The sequence below is a fragment of the Leptinotarsa decemlineata genome, unplaced genomic scaffold, assembly GCF_025532065.1.
Source record: "Leptinotarsa decemlineata unplaced genomic scaffold, Ldec_3_MD MMD2_P_RNA_scaffold_6, whole genome shotgun sequence".
NCBI classification, from domain to species: domain Eukaryota; kingdom Metazoa; phylum Arthropoda; class Insecta; order Coleoptera; family Chrysomelidae; genus Leptinotarsa; species Leptinotarsa decemlineata.
Window position 1 is genome coordinate 12,024,521 of NW_027412533.1, and position 23,158 is coordinate 12,047,678.

At 34.7% G+C, this 23,158-nt stretch overlaps 1 protein-coding gene across 3 annotated transcripts in view; it reads left to right on the top strand.

Moving 5' to 3' along the window:
* The window catches only part of Trpgamma (Transient receptor potential cation channel gamma), a 369,660-nt gene that overhangs the window by 281,282 nt on the left and 65,220 nt on the right, over window positions 1–23,158 (top strand). For all 3 annotated transcript variants that reach the window (XM_074169989.1, XM_074169988.1, XM_074169990.1), the window contains 2 exons: window positions 1,653–1,792; window positions 6,307–6,410. In XM_074169989.1, the coding sequence (XP_074026090.1) occupies window positions 1,653–1,792; window positions 6,307–6,410 (244 nt within the window). The remainder of the gene's footprint in view (window positions 1–1,652; window positions 1,793–6,306; window positions 6,411–23,158) is intronic.

Below are 23,158 nucleotides of genomic sequence, written 5' to 3' on the forward strand. Positions count from 1 at the left end.
TCCGCTTCTCGAATTTCCGATACTCGAATTTTCCAGAATACCAGAAGTACGGAAGCGAACAACCTGAATTGAAAGACCTAGTTCGGTACATCCACTTGTCCAAAGAGAATGCTGAACTATTAGGGTCTAGAATCCAACGATAGAATTTACTAGCAGCTCCTAAAACCAAAGTTACAATATTTAGGAAATGTAACCCTGAGCTATCCCCGTTTTTTATTACGCAGGATAAAATGTGTGTTTGTGTATATCGAAAAAAATGTTTTTGAGACGTTCCAAATGAGCTCCCATAGAAAATGGGATTCCAAGGATAGAATTTACTAGCAGCCCCTTAAACCAAAGTTACAATATTTAGGAAATGTAACCCTGAGCTATCCTCGTTTTTTATTATGCAGGATAAAATGTGTGTTTGTGTATATCGAAAAAAATGTTTTTGAGACGTTCCAAATGAGTTCCCATAGAAAATGAAATGGTTGGCATATATCATTTCATTTGAAAACCACGTTCCTTTTGAATAGCCGGTATATTGGAAAATATTTGAAGAGAAAACCTAATGCATTGATATCTGAATCATGTAAACGGAATATATTTTCAATGAATTGCTGGATGTAGATATAGATGTAGAAGTAGATGTAGATGTAGATGTAGATGTAGATGTAGATGCAGATGTAGATTTCATAAACGTCAAAGTATTCGAGTAACAATTCATTGTGATATTTTCACTAGACAGTTTACAAGACCGCAACACGTGATTTGAATACAATAGCTTCATCAAGCAATTTCAGTTTTGTAAACTATCGAACGAAAATGTCACAATGAAGTGTTTCTTGAATGTGTTATGAAGTCTCATCTTGTATCGGCCAATTCCACCACAAAACGTCAAAGTGGTAAATTTAATCCAATCCAATAACGAGCACTTTTCCCAATCATTAGAACTTCAATCACTCTTCTCAAAGCTCTTCTGCTTCCAACCAAGTAGAAAGAAGAAGACAATTGTGTTTCTGGTGCTTATTTTTGGATTTATTCTACGCAAGAGGTTCCATTTTCATCTTTTTTTAAATTCAGCAATAGTTAGCAGAAGTGTGCAACCTTGATAGCCTGGAACATCAAGGAAAGGTTGGAGATTTGTCTTTCTTCTATAGATACTTTCACGGAAAGTGTTTAAGTGACTTAGCACATTTGATTCCACCAAGAGCGGTACATATCAGAAATACGGAACGGACTGTGGCTGCTCATCATCTTGAGTTTCAACTCAGTACACCTCAAACTGCAATGTTTAAGAAATCTTTCATATGGAGAACTGCGTTTATGTGGAATAAACTTCCGGAGAACGTTTTTCCGAATGCATTTAATCTCCAGCGATTCAAATCTAATGTGAATGGCTACTTTAGCACAGACACCGCTCTGAGAGCGCCTTAACGATTTTCCGGTAGTGCTCAACCTCAAAAAAAACTTTATATCCATAGTTTGTACGTGCGTATATATTTTTCATTCTAAATATTCGTTACTTGATAGTTCTTTACTTTGTCGAGTACGATAAATTTAAAGCCTTTCCACTATATCATTTCAAGAGTAACTCCTATACTCAATTCTATGCACGACCAGTTCCATCAATGATTATTTTATTCCAATATGAAGTATTTTCTTTTTTCTAGGTCTCATATGGAGTGAAATAAAACAGCTCTGGGATGTTGGCCTAGAAGAGTATGTCCGGGACATGTGGAACGTTATAGACTTTATCACCAACTCGCTATACGTCGCCACCGTAGCATTAAGAATCGTTTCTATTTATCAGGTGAGTTCTGTGCGAGAACAGTTTGTACAATAAAGGGTTGTGTGGAAAGATCTGGTCGTATAAAAGACAGAGAAGAACGTGAAGCTGCAGTTAGCAGTAAATACAGTAGGGGCAACTGACAAATACACTTTCGTCAACAGTTATTTATTCAACAAACAACCTTTCCATGAAAAATTGCTTTCATTTGAGAAATTCATTGGAAAATAATCCAATATTTTGAATTTTTATATTTGTGTGCTATTATAAAGGACCAGAACCGTATACGCTTTGCAATAAACATATATACTTCTTCCTTCAGTACTAGATACAGGAGTAAGATTCAAGTGAGTTTCCAATGCTGCAAAAATTTTCATTACACCCTTCATTCCCAGGCAAGTCTTTGCACCCTGCCTAGTTTGTTATTGGTGGTTGTTTGCTTCATCTTCAGCTACCAGCTCATAAATGTATATGTTATCAAGGATTTAACCACCATAACTAGTATGTCATGTTTGGTTTTAGCCCCATGTCTTTCCGTAAATGCATTTATCCAGCATTAAAGTTAAATTTGTCTTTCATTTTACTTTTTCAAAGTGTTGATTTCAGATAAACCTAGAATCTAGTATCGTTCCCAGATATATGACACTTCACCAACAGATTCAACTCTCCACTTCGAAATTTCATAAATCCTAAACTCTCTCTCCTGGTGGTTACAAAACCTCTTCCTCATGGTATACACTCATGAGTGTATACCAATCTTTCTCTAAGTATGTAGTCTATCGACCTACAGTTTGTGTCGTCGATCCCTCTTCTCCTCCTTGATGCTGAGGATATATTATCAAATTCTCCCTCGATATGGAAGAAAAAATATCTTCCCCGTTCTTGTAAAACATTTATGTTGGCAAACCTGATCTGTACCCATATTGGACTCGATACATTGATATGTTAGCCAGTGTCAAGTCGCTAACATGTCTTTCAAATAGTTTTCCTAACATTCATATACCAAAGAGATGAATCTGATTGGTCCCAAAGCCTTCGCAGAATCTTATCGGATTTTCCCAGGTTTTGGTGGCCTCATTCAGTATCCATATTTTGGGTATGCATTCCGAAGCCAGACTTTCTACAACAAAGTTTTTGAAGTAAAAGTTTCAGTCTATTTTTGCAGTATACCATCTGATCCCGACGACTTACATGATTACAAAGAGTTCACAGCATACTCAATCTACTCAAAATCTATAACTCCGTTTGCCACTTGTCAATCCTTTCTGAACACCTGTTTGGAGACCTTTAGTTTCAAATTTGTCAAAGATATAGGTTTTAGATTTAGGAATTGTCTTGGAGAAGCGATTGAATTTTCATGAGCACTTGAGTCTGGCAATTCAGAGAGCGGGAGAGGCAATTAAACGCAACTACCCTCCCATTGCACAAAATTCCAAACTGTGTTTTGACGACAAGATCCTGATATATAAACAAACTATCAGGCCAGCTATGTTGTACGCTTGTTCTGTTTACTGCAACCTCAAGGTGCGTATTCACCAAAAAAGCGAGCACGAGCGAGCATTCGTAAATGTTTGCTCGTGTTTGCTCGACATATTGATGTCTCTTCCACACCAGGCGAATATCTTCAAGTTCGTAGTCGTAGTTGATCCATCTACTTTGTGCGAGTTCCTTTTGATGTACCGCCTTCTTCTCCGTCTTTTCTGAACGCGAACAAGAATACGTTCGCTCGCTCGCTAGCCCGTACTCACCAGGCGATTATTGATGCATAATGCTCGTTCGCTCTTGTTTGCTCGTGCTCGTTTTTTTGGTGAATACGCACCTTTAAGCGGACTCCGTTGCGAATACTCGAGACGATGATGAGCTTAAATTCGTCTGAAACTTTGCAATTTTTACTTTCAAATTTAATTTTTGATCACATTCTAAATGATGGTCATTATAATGTATTTGCAATAATTCACTCCACATTGATTTTTTATTTTTGTGTTGTAAGCGTTAGATAAAGTCTGTTGTCATTATTTCAGCATTCAAAGAACATCTTAGGTCCGACTGTGCGTTAAAGTTAATTACTTTTTTTTATTAGCCTCATTACATTTTTTTACGCTTTTCACTTGGATTTTTTGTAGATTTAGCTTTTTTTGTATTCAGCAGTGATGATACTTGATGGATTGTTTCCAGTTTAGCGACTCTGGTTTCATTCTTTGATTTTAGAAGTTTAAAACAATGTTGAAGCGTATATTCTTCTAGTTTAGAAAGTAGTGCGACAATATGAAAGCAGTTCAATGATTCTGATGCTGGACATTGACAAGCAGCATTCATTACTTTTCCATCATCATCAAGACCAATTACCACGTCTTAAATTGTAGGTTTGAAAGATGATTGGATTTTTGCCCTTAAATAATAAATATTTTTACAACAATTATCCTCCAAATCTTTTATACAATCACTAATACAGTACAGTCGACCACGTGGAATGGCTTTTGAATGACCACAGACAGGCATTAAATCATCATCCAGTTTTTGATCATCGTCATCGCCCTTCTGTAAATTTTTACCTTGTGTAATATACTCATGTATAATACCTTAACAAAATGAACGGGAATCTGTTTTGATGAAAAAGTTTGTCAATTATCATTAGGATAGAAAGTAGTAGGGATTGGTTAATATTGTAGAACAATCTAATGGCACTGTTGATCCAGATGTAGATGCCAATGTAGATGCTGATGTGACTGTTAAAGCTGCTTGTAAACATTGTTTTTTCTTCATTAACAATATTCCTTTATCGACACCTTCAAAAATAACTCTTTCCCTTCCGTTATTTATACAATCGTTGACCCTAATGCATACCAATAAAAACTTACTAAAATAATAAATACTAACTAACAGATAAACTGATCACTGAGTCATCATTGTTTTCGAAATTATTTTTTAAATTAATTAAATGAATAAGAAATGAATAGTAAATTTTTCATAGTTAATTACCATTTATTAGAATAAGATATAACCTCAATCGTTTATTAACTCATATTCATTTATTATATTTAATTGAATTTATTTCATTACCATCTATATTTGATTCATATTTCACTCGGACATAAATCTGAAATTCATAATTATTTTTAATTTCATTTATTACAATTTGAATCTAGCCCTACTCTTTTACTAGAGTCTGTATACTAACCTGTCTATAAATTCACTTTTTTTCCCAGTTATTTTTAAATTACGGCATGCAAGCCAACGTTGTTACAACATTGTGATCCTTCACAATTGCAAATTTTAGTTTTGCTCTAGGAACATCTTCATCTGTTAAAAACATTCTTTTATAATTGTACTTTACCATATGTTTATATGAGGATTAGGCAGTGTTTGTCCCTATCGAACTACTAGCGGTGCTAGTGAGTGATTTTTCGTACTTCAGAGGAAAAAGGTTCATTGGAGCGTTTACGAGACATAGGTCGAGCCGAATACGGATTTAATCTGACGGCTTGCTAACAAACACTTCGAGTGATTCCTTCCGAAAAGTCCGCTGACTAGTTATATTACGGCAGTTAGAGTTTATTATAATCAACCCCGCCTTCTCGGTGGGTTGATTTATGAAGCCCTTGATATTTTCCGCGAGCGACATGTAAATGACCGTTCGTAAGTTCATGAAAAAACTGGCATAGAAAACTTTCTATAGACATTCTCTCCTGGTTTTTTCACAAACTTTTTTTAGGAGTATCTAGCCAAAAAACACATCGACAGTTATGTTATCATTTGAAAGTCCTGAATATCGAAACCACGTAATGGTGTGCATAAGCCTTGGCGGCTGGAGGCACCTCACCCGGTTGTTTCTTTGTTTCTGGGTGAGCGTCAACCCGCTAACATCGCGGGGGGCGTTCCCCACCGCCTCCTCTGGGCGGGTGCACGAGGGCGCGCTTGTCTGAAATAGAATCACTTCGCTACTCTACGCTTAAAGTGAAGGTACTCATGAAATGTAGACATGTGAATAGTTTATTTCATTAAACATTTTTTTTTGCTTTTTGATTTTGGTTTTTTGTATTAGATTTGTAATTTCTGGCCCGAGGAAGTGCACCTGAAAAAGCTTCATTATGGTTTATTCTAATTTTGTATACCTCCAGATATTTAATGTTAGATGAATGTAGGTTTATGATGTGAATTACTTCACTTTTTCAGTCTGAATATATCAACGTGTCATATGTTACTGCTATGTCGGTGTGAAAAATTTTCAAACAAGCACAATCAGTATTTTATCGCGATGAATTAGAAGTTTGCCTTTTCCACATTTCAGAAAAATTCTCCATCATAATTTATTTTCTTTTTTCAGATTATGGATGCTGAATATTCTCAAAACAGTGTATGGGAAAACTTTGCTTTCTTCCATAAAAATACCTTTTTTCAGTATTTTTATCAACATATTTCCCACTGTTTCCATCATATCAGATAAAAATTTCACTTGCTGAAAATTTATGTTTTTATTCCGAACTGTTTCGCCAGGTGATATTCTGAACGTTTCTCTAATGATCCAATTAATTTTCCAGGTCAAGCTATATCCTAACGCTTCGGAAATCAGAAGGGAGCACTGGGATGCCTGGGATCCAATGCTGATTTCCGAGGGACTGTTTTCAGCAGCGAACATATTTAGGTGAGCGCATGAAACTAGAACTTCAAAGCGTGTATTTTCCTTCCAGTTTGCGTTTTGCCAGCAGTCGTTACTTTAATGTGTTGTGCCCCAGCAGAGCTGTTAGGAAACTCCACAATAATGATGTTGTCGCTCACATCAAATTAAAATAAATTTGTTGTTGGATTTTATGTACGTGAACTAGTGATACACACTGAATTGTGAAGAAATTTTACCTGTGCAGTTTATTCACTTTTGAACAAAGGAATCAAATTATCTCAGAAGAGGAAATGACTGCAACACTCTGTTTGACGCGATTTTTATCAACTTAGTTGGTTCATCAGAAAATGAACAATACCTACTAATTCCTAACAACTAACTTCTAACAACAAAATCAATCAGACGGCATTCAACTGGGTTACTCTTTCCTGCAACCCCCAATGTTAGCCGCAAATGGATGAACTGATATACACTATCCACTATACAGAACAGTTTTTAACTTATGCTACTATTGCTATCTCGGAATATGTATGTGTTTAAAATATGTTTTTTCCGTTGAACAAGTTATCGCACCACTACGAACGACAACCCTCAGAATTCGTAACTTGTGCGAGCTGAGGACTAACAAGGTCTTACCTTTTAACATGTGATTCCTAACACGAGTTGGACGATAGCGAGTGAAAATAGAGCGTTCAGCCTGCGGTTTGAACCATCAACTCACACATCGGCCGATTGACTGAGTGAACGAAGCATCCACGTCGAGCCGCCGGCTTCCGACCGACAAAAATACCTACAAAGTCTGTTGAATGGGACAAAAATTCCCTATTTTGGAGATCTACAATAATCTCTTATTAGATTCAGAATATCAGTGGTTGTTTTTGAAATATTCGCTAAAAACTGCAATGTTCAAATTTCGTTTTTTAGTTCCACCGCCCCCATTTCGAATGATTCAGAAAAATACTGTTTAATATTTGTTATGATCGAATATAATTCAATTTACAATGCAACCTTTTTTTCATTAGATTTCATCATCAATAAAAATGTTTCAATAAGGACCTCTAGTTTTTTTCATCCATTTTTGTATCCACTGTAATAACACATTCAGCTTTACAATACCTGTGTTTCCCGAAGATTGTATTCGAAAAAACATTATCAATACTTCTGTAGGCGCAAAAAGATAGAAACCAGTATCTTAGATCTTAAAGATATATCAACTCTACACATGTTTCGGAAAATTTGCAAGTAGAGGTACGTCCATGAATTTTAGGAGTTTTGTATAAATATGGAAGTACCGTTCAAAAGCCAATTTTTATCGAACATAAATGTTTGTTTCAGATGTTTTCTGGAAAATGAAAATGAATGACAAAATATTTATGAGAGTACTGAATTGAACTGACTTGTTTGAAATGAGCCATGAATCAACAGAGCGTGTGTAATTATCAAATTTACTGTTAAGTACGTAAATATGCTTTTCGTATACGTGAGACGTATGAGAAATGCTACTGGATATCTAGCTTCTTATGAGGAATTGTACTCTGAGAGAAGTCAGCCATACAAAACATTTTCAAAGCATTGAGAGAAGTTTACGGAATTATGGTTCGTTTAAAAAACCTTCTGGTACTGATGGCGATACTGAAATTGACATTTGGGGTGAGTTCGAAAAAAAATCTCAGTTATAATAAAGTGACATTTATTAGATTAATGATTTTTGGGATACCGAAAAATTGGAAACAAAGAAGTATCATTGAGAGAGCTTGCACATCATAGTGCTATATCGACTACATCAGTTTGAAAAATTTTGAGAAGAAATAAAATAAAATCTAATAAAGTCAGAAAAATCCACAGACTATGATATGTCTACTCAGGCAATATCGTCAGAATAATGAAATCTGTGATAAAATTTCATGGTGTGATGGGAGTAGATTCACAAATAACGGATGGTTCAACAGAAATTATAATTTTATTACTGGCGACAAAAAAATTCCTCCTTACGTAAAGCTACAAATTTCCAAAAAAGTTTTGCAGTTCATGTTTGACTTGGTGTGCTAGACACCAAGATTATAGGTCCGTACTTTTCGAAGACATCTTTGACGGGGAAATTATATTTGGAACTGTTTGCAGAGATTTTCTCAATATATACGACCACGCCATGACGATGGATAGAAAACAATGGTTCTATCATATGGGCACCACGTATACCTGATCTGACCCTTCTGAAATTTTTATTGATAGGCTCCATTGAAGACAAGTATTGGATTCAACTTTTGGTAATGTTGACGAATTGAAATAAACAATAAGGAGGGCTAGCATGGCTATAACTTCACAAAATCTGAAAAAGTGCCATACAAATACTACTACAAAAGCAAATATGTGTTTTAGGAATGATGGACAACAATTTGGAACATTTAATGAGATTTCATAAACGACGTAGATAGTTGAAAGTATTTTGACATTAATTCTTTTCTGTTTGTTACTTGGTATATTATATGTTCTTCCGATATAACTTTGAGTTCTGGACCCAAAGAATATTGTTTCCTACGTTTGTTCAGCTCTGATCGGGAATTGTATGACCATGCAGTGATGATGAGAAAAATTTCGGCTTTTTACACCATTCGAAATGTAGGCGGCAGAGATAAAAAACGAAATTCGAAAATTCTAGTTTATGACGAATTTTTCAAAAACCACCATTGATATTCTCGATCTGAAAAAAGATTATTCTAGTTTCCCAAGATAGATTTTTTTTTCCAATTCAATCGATCTTTCCGAGGTCTTACCGTTTCCGAGTTAGCAATAGTGGGATAAAAAAAGGCCTTGATATGCAAGTGAATAATACACTATAATATACAATTACCTGAAGAGTCAAAATTTGCAAAATAACCATATCACAAAAAAGAGAAAGAAAGTATCGGGTTCCAATATGGTTGCATCAAGCAAATATGCTATGAGATATCTTTTGAAAGTGAAAATAGAGGGGACACATATGATTTTTTCTAGTGAAGAGTGTAATCTTCAATATTGTATTTCTGAATGAAAATTCAAAGAAATACGAAAGTTTCCATTAAATTAACGTTTTGAACTCCTCTGTTATATTTGAAAAATGTTCTTTGCTGTAAGCTATGACTACTGATACTATTTTCTTCACTTGAGGAAAAGTAATAAGGTTATGAAAAAGAAAATGAAGTCTCGAAATTTTTTGTTGTGGATAGTAGTCGAAGTTATCAGAAATATATCTGGTGTTCTTCATATAGACATCTAATCACCAAAAAGAATGGAAATGTAATTTTACTGTACGGAACAGTCTGATAGATTGGATTGAATTTTCGAAAAACTTTGTTGAAATTTACGTATTCAAAATTGAGAGTCCTTCCAGAATCATCTGTCAAAAGTTGCTGCTATTGAAAAAAAATTACTTAGATATAAAAAGATGGAATTGACATGTTTATCAAATGAAAGTCTTCATCATCATTCGTCTTAATTCACAAAAGTTATGTAGAACATATATTTTCCAGATCTTGGAATATCTGTGGAATTTCGAGTTTCTTCAGGAAAAAGTCACAAATTAACAAATAATATAGCAAAATCCTCGTTTATGTTTATAAAAAGAGAATGTCAAATTAGTAGGAGATTACATTGTATTGAATGGATAGAACATAATATATTTTAGGTTTATATGTTGATGAACAATTCGAAGTATCAAAATCTCAGTAATCGTGACAAACAGTCATTACTAAAAACTGAATATACAGTGCATTTCTTTAAGTCCCCCTCTTTTATTTTTTGAACGAGTCAACTCAAAAAATTGAAATTTGAGATGATGGAATTGATGCATGAATACTTTAGTACTTTTTTTGAAGTGAAATTGACAGATGAAACTTTCAAGATGACGACTGGGCGCCATCTGCGAAGAAAAATTCAATGGAAGGGGGGGTCCTGTGACATATCATTTTGAAGCTCCTGACGAATAATTCACAACCCTAGAATATAAAGTCAATATCTTCACCTGCTAAAAAATGGCGGAACATTTAATAATTTCCTGAAAACAAACACATTGATATCGATATTTCTAGAAATATTCCTTCTTATCTGCCATATGGCAATTCCAACAACCCGATAAGATTTGTTAAGTTATTTTTTGTTTATAAAAACGACAAAAAAATGTCAGTACGACAATGAACATCATTGTTTAGTTAGAATATTCTCATTTAGTTTTCGGTTTTACTAGTACTAGTCAACAATCTCTAAAATGGTCAATTCACGTCCATTGGAAGAAAAAATTGAAGAGATTTTTATTTACGGTGCGGCGCGTAACTTTCACGAGACCGATAGGATTTCCAATATACGTTTTTCGAATCGTCCTATCTCTAGAAAATATTTGAGGGAACTTGTATCCAAATTGACAACTACCGGAAGTGTACATAACAAAAATCCCCCAAGGTCAACCGTCCATTCCGGAAGAACAGCACACGCAAATAATTGGTGAGATGGTAGTAAATTCCAAACAGTCTACTTATTCCGTCGGGAATGTTTGTGTGGAGACTTTTGAAGAGGAATAGGTATCATCCATACAAAATTAAAATGGTACACTGAATAACTTAAGATTACCCTTATCGAAGAACAGAATTCTGCAAAATCATGACAGAAACCATTGCAACCTTACCGTTATTGGAGTGACATCAATCCTCACGTTTTCCGGAAAACATACCCAATATCCAGAAAAAATAACGTTTGGGCAGGAATATTGGGATACCATATTGTAGGACCTCTATTTATTGATGAAAATTCAACAGGGGAATTGTATTTAAATATGCTGACCCTCTCATCACTGAAATCGTCGAAGCGAATCCTAATGATTTGATATGGATATTGTATTCCAACAAGATGGAGCACCACCACATTACTCCAGACAAGTAAGAAAATATTTGGATACTACTTTTCCCTGTCGTTGGGTTGGCCATCGAGGTCCTACAGAATGGCCAGCCCGCTCGCCAGATTCAACACCTTTGGACTTTTTTTATGGGGCTATTTGAAACAAGAGGTGAACGAAACTGAACCTGCTTCAATATTGGATATACGGCAGAGAATAATTAATATTTGTAGAGATATTGACGTTACTGTGTTCGAATATGTTCATGCATTAATGTCATTAACCCAAATTTAAATTTTTTGAGTTGACCTGTTAAAAGAATTTTATCGGATTTATCGGATTTGGACGTTTTGTCTTTATTACTTTCAACCAACTTTTCCAATGTATTATCTATTCTAAATGCAATTTTGATATCTTGTTTATTCAAAAATGAAGCCACTTCTTCTCTTTTTGGTCCAAAATATGTTGAAATTTTATAATTTTGATCATCTGACTTATCAGTAGAAAAAACCTCCTGAATTATTTTTGCGTAGACTTTTTTGGAAAGTATTTTGTCTATTAATTCAGCTTCGAATCCGTTTTTTACTGCAATTTGCTTAATGATATTGAGATCTTTATTGAATTCAATCCATCAAAAACCTTCCGATACGATATTACCCATCCGTACCAATACAAAATATCATCTTATAATCTCATGATCCATATATTAGTCAATGTTTCTCTTTCAATAGATAATTTTGATATAGAACTCAATATCATTGAGCAAATTGCAGTAAACAATGGATTCAAAGCTGAATTAATGAATAAACGACTTTCCAAAGAAGTCTACGCAAAAGCATTCCAGAAGGTTTTTTCTACTGATAAGTCAGATAATCAAAATTATAAAACTTCAACACATTCTGAACAAAGTGGCTTCATTTTTGAATAAACAAGAAATTAAAATTGCGTATAGAACGGGTAATACATTGGGAAAGTTAGCTAAAAATAATTGAGACAAAGCATCCAAATTCGAGAAGTTAGTGGTATATAAATTGAATTGTGGAACTTGTCCTAAGGTAAATGTTGGTCAAACTGGCAGAACACTCAGGAATCGCATCCAAGAACATCATATAAGCGATATAAATGAGAAAACAAGTTCAATATATTCGAATCATCTTTCAGAAGAAAATCACATCTTTAACGGATATTTTGAAATTTTACACATAGAAAATGAAAGTTTGAAGCTAAATTATTTGAAAGCAATAAAAATTGATAAAATTAAAAATTCGAAAATTTTACTGAATGATCAGTATCAATAAAAATGAACATTCATGTCTAAAATTTGAGGCTGTTGAAAGCCGTGGGATGTCATACTAGAAAATCGATTAATCTTATTACCAATAAAATTAATGCAAATTTTGGAAAATAATCAATTTTACATAATGAGGTCATTCTTTTTAACGAACTAACAATTATTTCAAAACGTGTTTCTGGAAACCAGTTCAAAAAAATTTAAATTACACCCGATGAACTGATCCGTTTTCTTCGTCCAAATCGAAATGTACTACATGAGTGGGCATATTTGGAGACTGGCAGTAAATCAAACTATCCAAAAGAACAATTCGTTCAGGCCAGTCTAAAATTACCTTACAGGTTTAATGGACTGACACCTATCAGGAAACAACTACTTTCCTGGCTAATACCATAAAGGGCGTTAGATTATATCCAACAGGTGTCAGTGCAAGATTCTTCCCTGAAGTTATTCCTGCATATGCTATTAGCGATACAACCGCCGCAATCGATTTCCAATTATTGGAACACACTTGCAGACCGGTTCCGGGCTGTTTAGCCACTCGTCAGTGCAAGGTAGTGTCTATTATCAACATAAAGTCAATAATTTCCGATAATTGAAAATCGAATTCCTTTCGAGTATCGTTCTTCGAACAAGGCTGAAGCGAACGATAAACAAACAATAAGTTTGTCATTACCCCATCTACCTATGAACGAGGTAATCAACCGCATATCCAAAATTTGCCAATTTCTCGTATAAGGAAGAAACTTTCACAAATTGAGTGTGCATACTTGAATACTGGCGTTGGTTTATATCCGACAGGTGTCAGTGCAGGATTTTCCACTGAAATTATTCCTGAACACGCTGTTGGTGATACAAATGCCGCAATCGATTGGTTAAATTTCGGATATGCGGTTGGTTACCTCGTTCATAGGTAGATGGGGTAATGACAAACTTGTTGTTTGTTTATCGTTAGCTTCAGCCTAGTTCGAAGAACGATACTCGAAAGGAATTCGATTTTTAATTATCGGAAATTATCGACTTTATGTTGATGATAGACACTACCATGCACTGACGAGTGGCCACAGCGCGAAACCGGTCTGCAAATGTGTTCCAATAATTGGAACACACTGTCGGATATAATCTAACACCCTTCGTGGTATTAGCCAGGTGAGTAGTTGTTTTCTGATAGGTGTCAGTCCATTAATCTATAGTGTAGGTGATTTGAGACTGGCCTGAACGAATTGTTCTTTCAAATAATTTGACATATCTTTCAAAAATAAAAGCAGTATGTTAGTCACTACGTAAAAGCTATTGCGATAGCGAAATATGTCGTGATATATTTTGATAACAAAGTTTGTGAAGATCAAATCGTGAGGTGTAGCTCATGAAATTCCATTAATGATTCATTGATTGACATAATTTGAATTGAATAAACTGTCACAAATTTATCTGTTACCGAGATTCAACATAATATCGTATCATTCCTCGACCATACAGTCCGCAATCCCATGATTGAAAACACAACCTGGAGATAACAAAACTAAAATTTGTTCTCCATTCATATATCATCCATCATCTGGAATATTCCTATGTATTAAATGAATGGCCATTTCGTCTCTGATCCCTCTATTTACAACGCTATATCATATATCCGAAAATCGTGACTGTCGTTGACAATTTGCTGCATAAATTTCATGCCGCATACACAGGGTATTCATTGCTACAATCCACCCCATTAGCATACCCTGCACAAGATTGCTCTTCGTTCGGGGTTGTTGAGTCTGATTTATGATTTGGGTTGGTTTCACGGACAAAATAATAGAATACGCTATCCACTTTGAGACTTGATATTAGAACTCCGGAAAACTTTCAATACTGTTCATCATGAAATTTCATTCACCAAATTATCATTGGTATTAGAGTTAATGTTTTTATTGAACAAATTATTTTATATTGGTATTAGGGTTATTACATGTTTATGGTTTCAAAAGTATTCATGTGATAGGACCCAATGCATGAAATGTTTGAAAAATAAAAAAAGTTCATTGAAAATCATTGTTCGTGAAGTACCCCAAAGATCTATATTAGGACCATTACTCTTTGTCATTCATATAAATTAATTATATTTCGGATTACAGCTTTTTGGAAAATTTGTACTATTTGCTGATGTTACAACTTTAATGTATATCAATGAAGATTCATAATTGATACACCAATAAATTAAAGCTGATTTGGAACAAATAGATAGTTGGCTCAATATACACAAATCAACTTTGATCTTATTCATGTTTATTGATGAAGACAACAAAATTAGAAAATCCACTAGTTTTCAGTTTTTGGATTCATATATTGCTGAAATTTTTTGTGAAATGTGAAATATTGAATTACAAACCACATTTCTTTGAACAGTCTGGAGTTGCTTACTTTTCACTCATTCATTGAATAATTCAATTGGTATTCATTACCAATTGTTAGCTGAAATGATATTCAACTACCACATTCATAATGATTTCATTGAAAGCATTATCAGAAATCAACTGTCGCCAAGAAAAAATGAAAAAACTCAAAGTTCATATATATTTTTTCAGCAGGTACCTAACAAGTGCATTTCAAAAAGCTCTGTGTAAATGGATCAAGTCTGGTAGCCATTGCTAAGGCGAGAGGTTGAAAACGAATATATGAACCTTAATTGAATTCTCGTAAACCATCATAAAGACTATCGAAAGTGACATCTGGACATTTTATTTCTACACATTTTCCATTTCATTTATTTTACGAGCATCTCAGCAGGTCCCTTTGCACAAAACGAATATAAATAACAGGCATCTACATATTTTTAGTTCAAATTGCAAATGGAAATTCTAAACTAATTCAGAATTCATTCGAAGACTGGTGTGTGAATTACTCAGAAGAAAATGGTAAAATTTCGATTAACTTCATCAGATACTTTCCCCAGTTTATTAATTGAACTTCCCTTCGCAAATAACGATATCAATCAGTCACCCCAATAACTCTCTTGCTCGTATAAAATTTGTCCAGTATATTGAAATATACTACATACAGTCGATTTGATGCTTCGAATCCAAGTTCAAAATTGAATGTAACATGTCAAGCTAGAATTTACGAGGTAATGTCGAGTCTGAACTAATAGGATTTGGTGATGAATTTGGCGATCCACATGTGAATGTTATTTGTCCGAAAGTCACTGTCAGTATGCCCAATAATGAAATATCTGTTCACACTCGAAATGCTGTGTAACATGATTCGTTTCACATCCTTTCCTAGCTATATCATGGATTATGACTATCAATTCATGCAATTCATCACACTGATGAATTTATCAAAACATATATTTTTCCACATGGGTTTTGGGAGAAACTGAATACGAATCAAAGAATCGAAAACATAATTTTACAAATATCTTCACCTACTTTCAATGCGTTTTCAGTTGTGAGTGTTCCATATGACGCCCGGCCCGGTTTCAATTATACACTATCTTTTTGAAAATGCGAACAATATGAGATTTTTCATGGAAAAATCCAAATTGATCAGATATACTAACACTACTACTCGCAAAAACAATTTGCCCCGAGAAAATCTATAGTCAATCGTCGGATCATTGGCAAATGAGAGTTTAAACTCGTTATAGTGTTTTCGTACCCAAATGCTCGTGAAATTTTAAGTAAGATATTTTTCAAGAAGACAGAACTAAAACGCTTTGAAACCAGTTTATCCGAGGAACTTCATATCATATTGGATATGTGATCTCTAGAATTCAGCAAATCAGATTGTATGCAATTTTCTACACGACCGGAGAGGTGCATCACATGGCCAAAGTTCAGGTGAAAATCACCTTACCCCTTGTCTCTCATGGGACCTACGATTTCGTAGGTACGTGTGGCAGATACCCGATGGAAAGACAATAACTAACTCAGCTAATGTCGCGCAGAATGCAGAAGTAAAACCGTCAGGCACCTGTGAAACATATTCCATATGGAAGATTCGTCGCAGGTTACTTCCTGCATATAAAAAGCACGAATTAATTCCACTTGGTCGGTACGACTAATCGATAGACCGGTTTCAGGATACTTTCCCCATCATCAGTACCGGGCAGGTCACTTCAGACGTAGTGAACCTACTGAGTATCCCGACCAAACAAAATTAATTTCAGTCAGTCATAAATTATATCTGCAGTTGATTCAGTAGGATGTTCAGTGCGCCACCTGCAGACGAAGCCAGGAAACAATTCCACAAATACATACTCCGAGGTGTGAGTCAGAATGATGATGATATTCCGGAGAGATGCGTTACATGCCCAAAATTAATATAATCTTGATTCAAATTGAATCAAGATTATATTAAGTTTCTGGAAGAATACTTTGATTCACAGTATACGATAAAAATTGATGATAAAAACATACCAAATAAATGATGAAGTATTTAATATTTGTCATTAATGTGTAGTGAAGCCTGACAGCATTTCAACCAAAAACGTGTAGTTTTCAGTGCTTTAGCAAAATTTACAGGCAAATTTTGATTACACCTCATCATCAAGAGTACCAGCACAGTTAATGGATTTGAAATATTGACTGTAACATTTGGTTTGACATCAGCCCCTTATCTTGCTGTTACATTATTGCAAAAATTAGCTGAGGAATATTGAGATGAATCTACTAGTGCTTTCGAAGTACTAAGAACGAAAACATTTACTATGAATTTAGTTGACCGCCTTGTTTGGAAAAAGTGGATTTGAGGCTCATAATTGGGCAATCAATTCTGCAGATGTTCTTTATAATATAGATCCTTCATGTGCCAACCCTCTGTGTTTGGATTTTAATAGCATCACAGAACAACTATCTGCTATTAATATTTCCTTCTCCCGAAGAATCCAGCCTCTCTACTCGGGAACAGTACTTTATAAAGCAGTTCGTAGTTGACAGTTGGAGACATAAAGTCAGAGGTCATTTCCAGAATACTGTGACTTTCAATTCCACTATATATTTGAACTTCGCCTTTGACGTCAGCCCTAGGATCATTAATGTTCCAAAAGTATAAAAATATATATGTATCCTAGATTGACAGAATAAAGACACATTATTATTATTATATACTTATTTGTTTTTTTGGCAACAAAAGCTGTTCATTTAGCCTTGTTCTTATTTAACTTCAGATGTCGTTTTGGAAATTGTTATAAACATTCAGCATCTGAATAATCTATGAGTTTTCATTTTTTACCACCTGGAGCGCCAAATATGGGTGGTCTCTGGGAAAATGACGTGAAATCGGTAAGACGCATTTGTATCGACTTTTTGGGTTACAAAAACTCACCTTCGAAAAATTCAAAACTGTTTTGTGTCAAACAAAAGCAATTTTGAACGCACGACCTCTCTCAGTAGTGATACAAGTGACCCTCCTGCTCCAAACCAGGCCATTTTCAACTTTAGAACCTCTGAACGCCGTTCTAAATATTGATTCACCTTAATCTTAGTAAACTCAATCGTTGCCAACTACTCCAAAAAATCCATCAAGATTTTTAGAGTTGTTGGAAACAGGAGTACTTATATTCACTTCAACAATGAATATAATGGACAGATGTTCTTGCTTCATCTCTAAAAATCGAGCAATTAGTCACTATCTAGGACAGATCTTGTCATCCTCTTCAATGGCGGCTAGGACGTATTGTTAATATGCATTCTAGGTGAGATGAGACGGTTAGAGTGGCAACAGTTCACACTTCTCAAGTATTTCTGCGGAAATTCAATTAAAAACGTTTGTTATTGTTAATCTTGTTCATTTAATTTTATAGTATGTTTGTGTCAATTTCCCTGTTTAACCCTGTATAAGAAGCTATTTTCAAACAAGTTGAACTTGAAAGCCGTGATGTATCCATTTATTCAAAACAAGACGAAGAAACGAAAACGCAAACTAGTAAAGAGTCATTCATTAAAAATTGGGTGAAATCAACAAATGATAACATGGACAAAATGCAACTCCACAGTTTATCCCACGAATATATGACGAAAGACCAGAAACTAAACAAATTCATGGCCAGACAGTCGTTCAGCAAGGAACTGGAGAGTGGATCAATTTCGTTAATTAGTTCAAAGAAACAACAAACATTTGTGGATTTTCCAATGACAAAAATATTGTGCGACTTCAAAAATGTCTAAGAGGTAAAGCCAGTGAATCTGTTAACGCCTTGCTCAGTTTTACTTGAGAAGTCGACAAAATTATCAATACACTGGAAAAACGATTCGGTGGACCCGATATAATTATACAAGACCTAATAGATTGTGTGAGGAGGATTTCCGACTTGAGAGAAGACAGATTAGACAATATTTTAGACTTCTCCAATAAAATTAAAAATCTGGCAGTTACTGTGCGAAGTTTATTTAAAACGTGATGAATATTTGTTGAATCCAAACCTTTTGGTTTGGATCAAATTGATCACAAATTTAAAAATAGAATGGGGAAAACAAACAGTGGAATTGAAACGTCTGAAAAAGTCTGTCACAATTGTAAAATTTTCTCTTTGGCTTGAAGAAATAAGTGAGGCCATAATGTACGTTGTAACTGAAAGAAACTGGATAAAAAGAAGAGATATATCTGTTCTACATCCATTCAACCAGATAAACCAACATTTAGATGTAAATTGTGCAAGAAAGACGGACATAAAGTAGAAAAGTGCCACAACTTCAAAAAAATTAGAAGTTGAGAAACGTTGGGACTGGGTGAAAGAAAATGAAGTATGTTTCAGTTGTTTACGATCATCACATCACACAAAACTTTGTAAAAGCAAGAAAACATGTGATGTTAATGGCTGCCTTTACAAACATCATCCTTTGTTACATAAAGAACCTGAAACAGTACTGGAGAACTCCGAAGAGCAAGTCTGCCATCATTCCGCCAGGATCAAGGAGTTTGAAGTTTTATTGAGAATAACTCCTGTATAATTAACTGGCCCCAAAGGTAAAATCAACACCTATGTTTTTTTTTATGAGGGTTCTACGGTGACTATGGTTGATGCTGTATTGGCTGAGAAATTAGGTGCTACTGGACCAACAGAAAGTTTGAGACTCAGTTGGACAAATTCTATGTCCTGTGAAGAAGATTAGTTTGAAGATGAGAGGAAAGAATGAAGATACTGAGTACGATTTAAATGATGTTAGAACTATCCATAATTTATCTCTTTCTGTGCATTCAATAAACTCTTAAAGTCTATCTAAGAAATGGAATCATCTTCTACAAGTAAATATCGAATCTATGCATTGTGTGAAACCACAAATTCTCATCGTACAAGACAATATTGATCTCATCATTGATAGAAGGAGGAAAGGAGGAGAAAAAAACCAACCTATTTCATCTAGATCGAATGGGATGGGTTGTGCATGGAAACAACACAAAACAGTATTTTGGACGAATAGATCAAGAATTTTCCTTTTTTATAAACCATCAGTATGACGATTTGGACCAACTAGTTGAAAAATTTTTCAAAATTGAGAATTCGGGTGTAAAATATCATAAAACATTACAACATCCAGATGAAATCAGAGCCTCTAAAATTTTGAAAGAGACGACAAAAAGGATAGCTGCAAACAGATGGAAAACTGGACTTTCATGGAAAAATGACAATGTAACTTTACCAAATGATAAACCTACTGCCCTGTGCCTATTAAAATCCATAGAGAAAAAGATGAACAGAAACGAAGATTTTGATCTTGAATACGAAAATAAAATAAGTGAATATTCAGAAAAAGGGTGTGCTCGAATGTTGCCTGCGGAGGAGGTATCAAAGGATACTATGAACGTTTGGTATCTGCCACATTTCACGGTAACAAATCCTAATAAACCCGGAAAAATACGCTTTGTGTTTGATGCAGCAGCGAACACAAATGGAATTAGTATCAATGATGTTTTTCTGAAAGGTCCAGACCTGCTGAATTCCTTACTTGGCATCATCTTCAAATTCAGGCAGAGAAATATAGCTGTGACTGCAGATATTCACGATATGTTCCATAGAATCTAAATCAGATCTATGGATAGGCATGCACAGAGATTTTTGTGGAGAGACAAACGGAGTCATGACAAAAATACGCAAAAATATGAAATGACGGCTATGATTTTCACTGGCCTAGTAATTTCAAAGATGTTTTGAAGTACATACCAGAAGAGCTTCGAAATTTCAGAGAAAAAAATATGGACCTAGAAAAGGAGTTGCCTTTACCCACGGCAAGAATTTTAGGACTATTTTGGAAGCAAAATTAAGATGTTTTTTCCTTTTCAGTAAAGTGGGACTCCGAAGACCTCAAAATGTTACTTGTCATAAACGTAACAGAAAGGGAGGTACTGAAAAGAGTCATGCCAGTCTTTCATCCTTTTGACTTCCTGAATACTTTCACAATAGCTGCTCGAATACTTCTTCAGGATATGTGGCGTGTTCAAAAATTGGATGGGATGATGAACTGAATGAAGAAATGATGAAAATATGGAGAATATGGGTTGGAAATATTGAAGAAATCTCAACTTTGTCTATTCCTCGTTGTTATGATTCCAATATTTTTGAAGCCGAAGAAATTCAGATTCATATTTTCTGTGATGCAAGTGCCCAGGCATATGCAGCTGTTGTCTACCTTCGAATTCTTAGGCTTGAGTTTGCATAAAAAAAGTCACAATATAAAAATTGACTCATACTATTTTTGGACGGATTCAAAAACCATCATTGGATGGATCAATGCCGATACCGTGATTTCCAAGCCAAATGTAGCACAAGTTGTAGGAAAGTTTGAAAAAAATGAATTGATCACAAGGAAACAATGGCCAACATCTCAATTGCTTGCTGATCATTTCTGGCGCCGTTGGATCAAAGAATATTTGCCGGTATGAACCAGAAGAACAAAATGGTGCACATCACCCACAAGAAAAATCAAGGTTGGAGACATGGTGATTATAGTCAACAGCCAACTCTTGAGAAACGCTTAGCCCAAAGGTGTAGTGACTGCAACATATCCAAGTACAGATGGCAATGTACAAGTAGTCGATATAAAAACAAATATTGGTACATACAGAAGACCTGTTACTGAACTTTGTCTTCTAGATGTTGATTAACATGAAGAATAGTGATGAATAAGATTTCATCACTGGGAGGGAGTGTTCCTGCGGAAGTTTAATTTAAAACGTTTGTTATTGTTAATCTTGTTCATTTGATTTTATAGTATGTTTGTGTCAATTTTCCTGTTGAACCCCGTATAAAAGACAATTGAGAGGTAGATTTGTAAACAAAAAGTTGTTGTAGACGGTACGAAAAAATTATCTTCTCATATCTTCATATTAAACAAAACCAAAGTCTTGACCAAGTAGAAAAGTAAAACCAAGTCAGATACATCAAGGAAACTTCAATAAGCGCCCATTAAACAATTTATGTACGTTTCCGGATTCAGTTTCAGAAAATGCGTAGCATTTTCATGTGCATGAGTGTTGTGTATTCAATAAAATGATTGGTTTATGTTATTTGTACAAATTATCATTAACTGACCTGTGGCAAAAAATTACTATCAATTTCAGGTGTATTAGGATTATGTTTTCTTTTTATTTTCTCAAGATGATATTGAACCATGCACCTTCATAAGGGTATTCGATTATTTACATAACAACATAGTTTTGTCTGGAGCATGTGAATTCATCAGCAGTTTGGATTTTTTGTTTTGAATGCTCCGTTACCATGCTTGCAACTTATGTTGAACCATGGTTCATTGAAAAATAAATACAGGCTGATTCACGGTGGATGGCACATTAGACGTTTCTGGTGAACCAGATAACGGATCACTTTGAAAATTCAATGGAGGGCATATTCGGACATTCTCTAGCCAACTAAAATATTTTCGACAATGCGGTGTTGCCGCTTCTATTAGAAAGCAGTAGCAACTTTGATTTTTCAAATAGAATAGAATAGAATCTCCAACAATTGCCCGACAACTCTTCTTGATATTTCTCTATACCTATCTGTTACCGTTTTCGAAATAAAAATTAATTTCAATTTTTTTCTTCGAAAATCATGACTTCTGAAAATGCCGATATCTTTTAGTTAAGAAGTACTATGATATCGAAATTTGGTTTGGAGTTAGGTGATACTTGGACACTTCCCACACGTCAGCCTAATCTCCGTTACTCCAATACAGGGTGGTAAAAAAATACAGTTTTTTCGTTTGCTTGAAAAAGTTGCTGAAATTTGATTATTTTGAATGGAACACCCTGTATATTATTAAAAATTCGGAAAGCTGCTGAAATTTGCTTTCTTTCTATGTATACCATACCTATACCTAACTAGTCAAGTTTCGGACTTATGAACATTTATTTGTGAAAATGTCCCTTCAGAATGGTATTTCCATTCGGTATTTGGTAAGCAGGCCATGATTACTATTTGACAGTAGTGTTGTGACATTCTCCTAATAATATCGACATGCAAATACCTTCAAAACGATGGAACAAAACTATTCAAACGAAGTTCTTATGAATTTGTTTATTATTTTTGAACAGTATGACAAAATTATCAGCAGAACATGTAGAAAGTTCAATGAAATGTATCCGAATCTACCGCCAATGAACCTCAAGAAATTTATACGAATTCAGAACAATTTC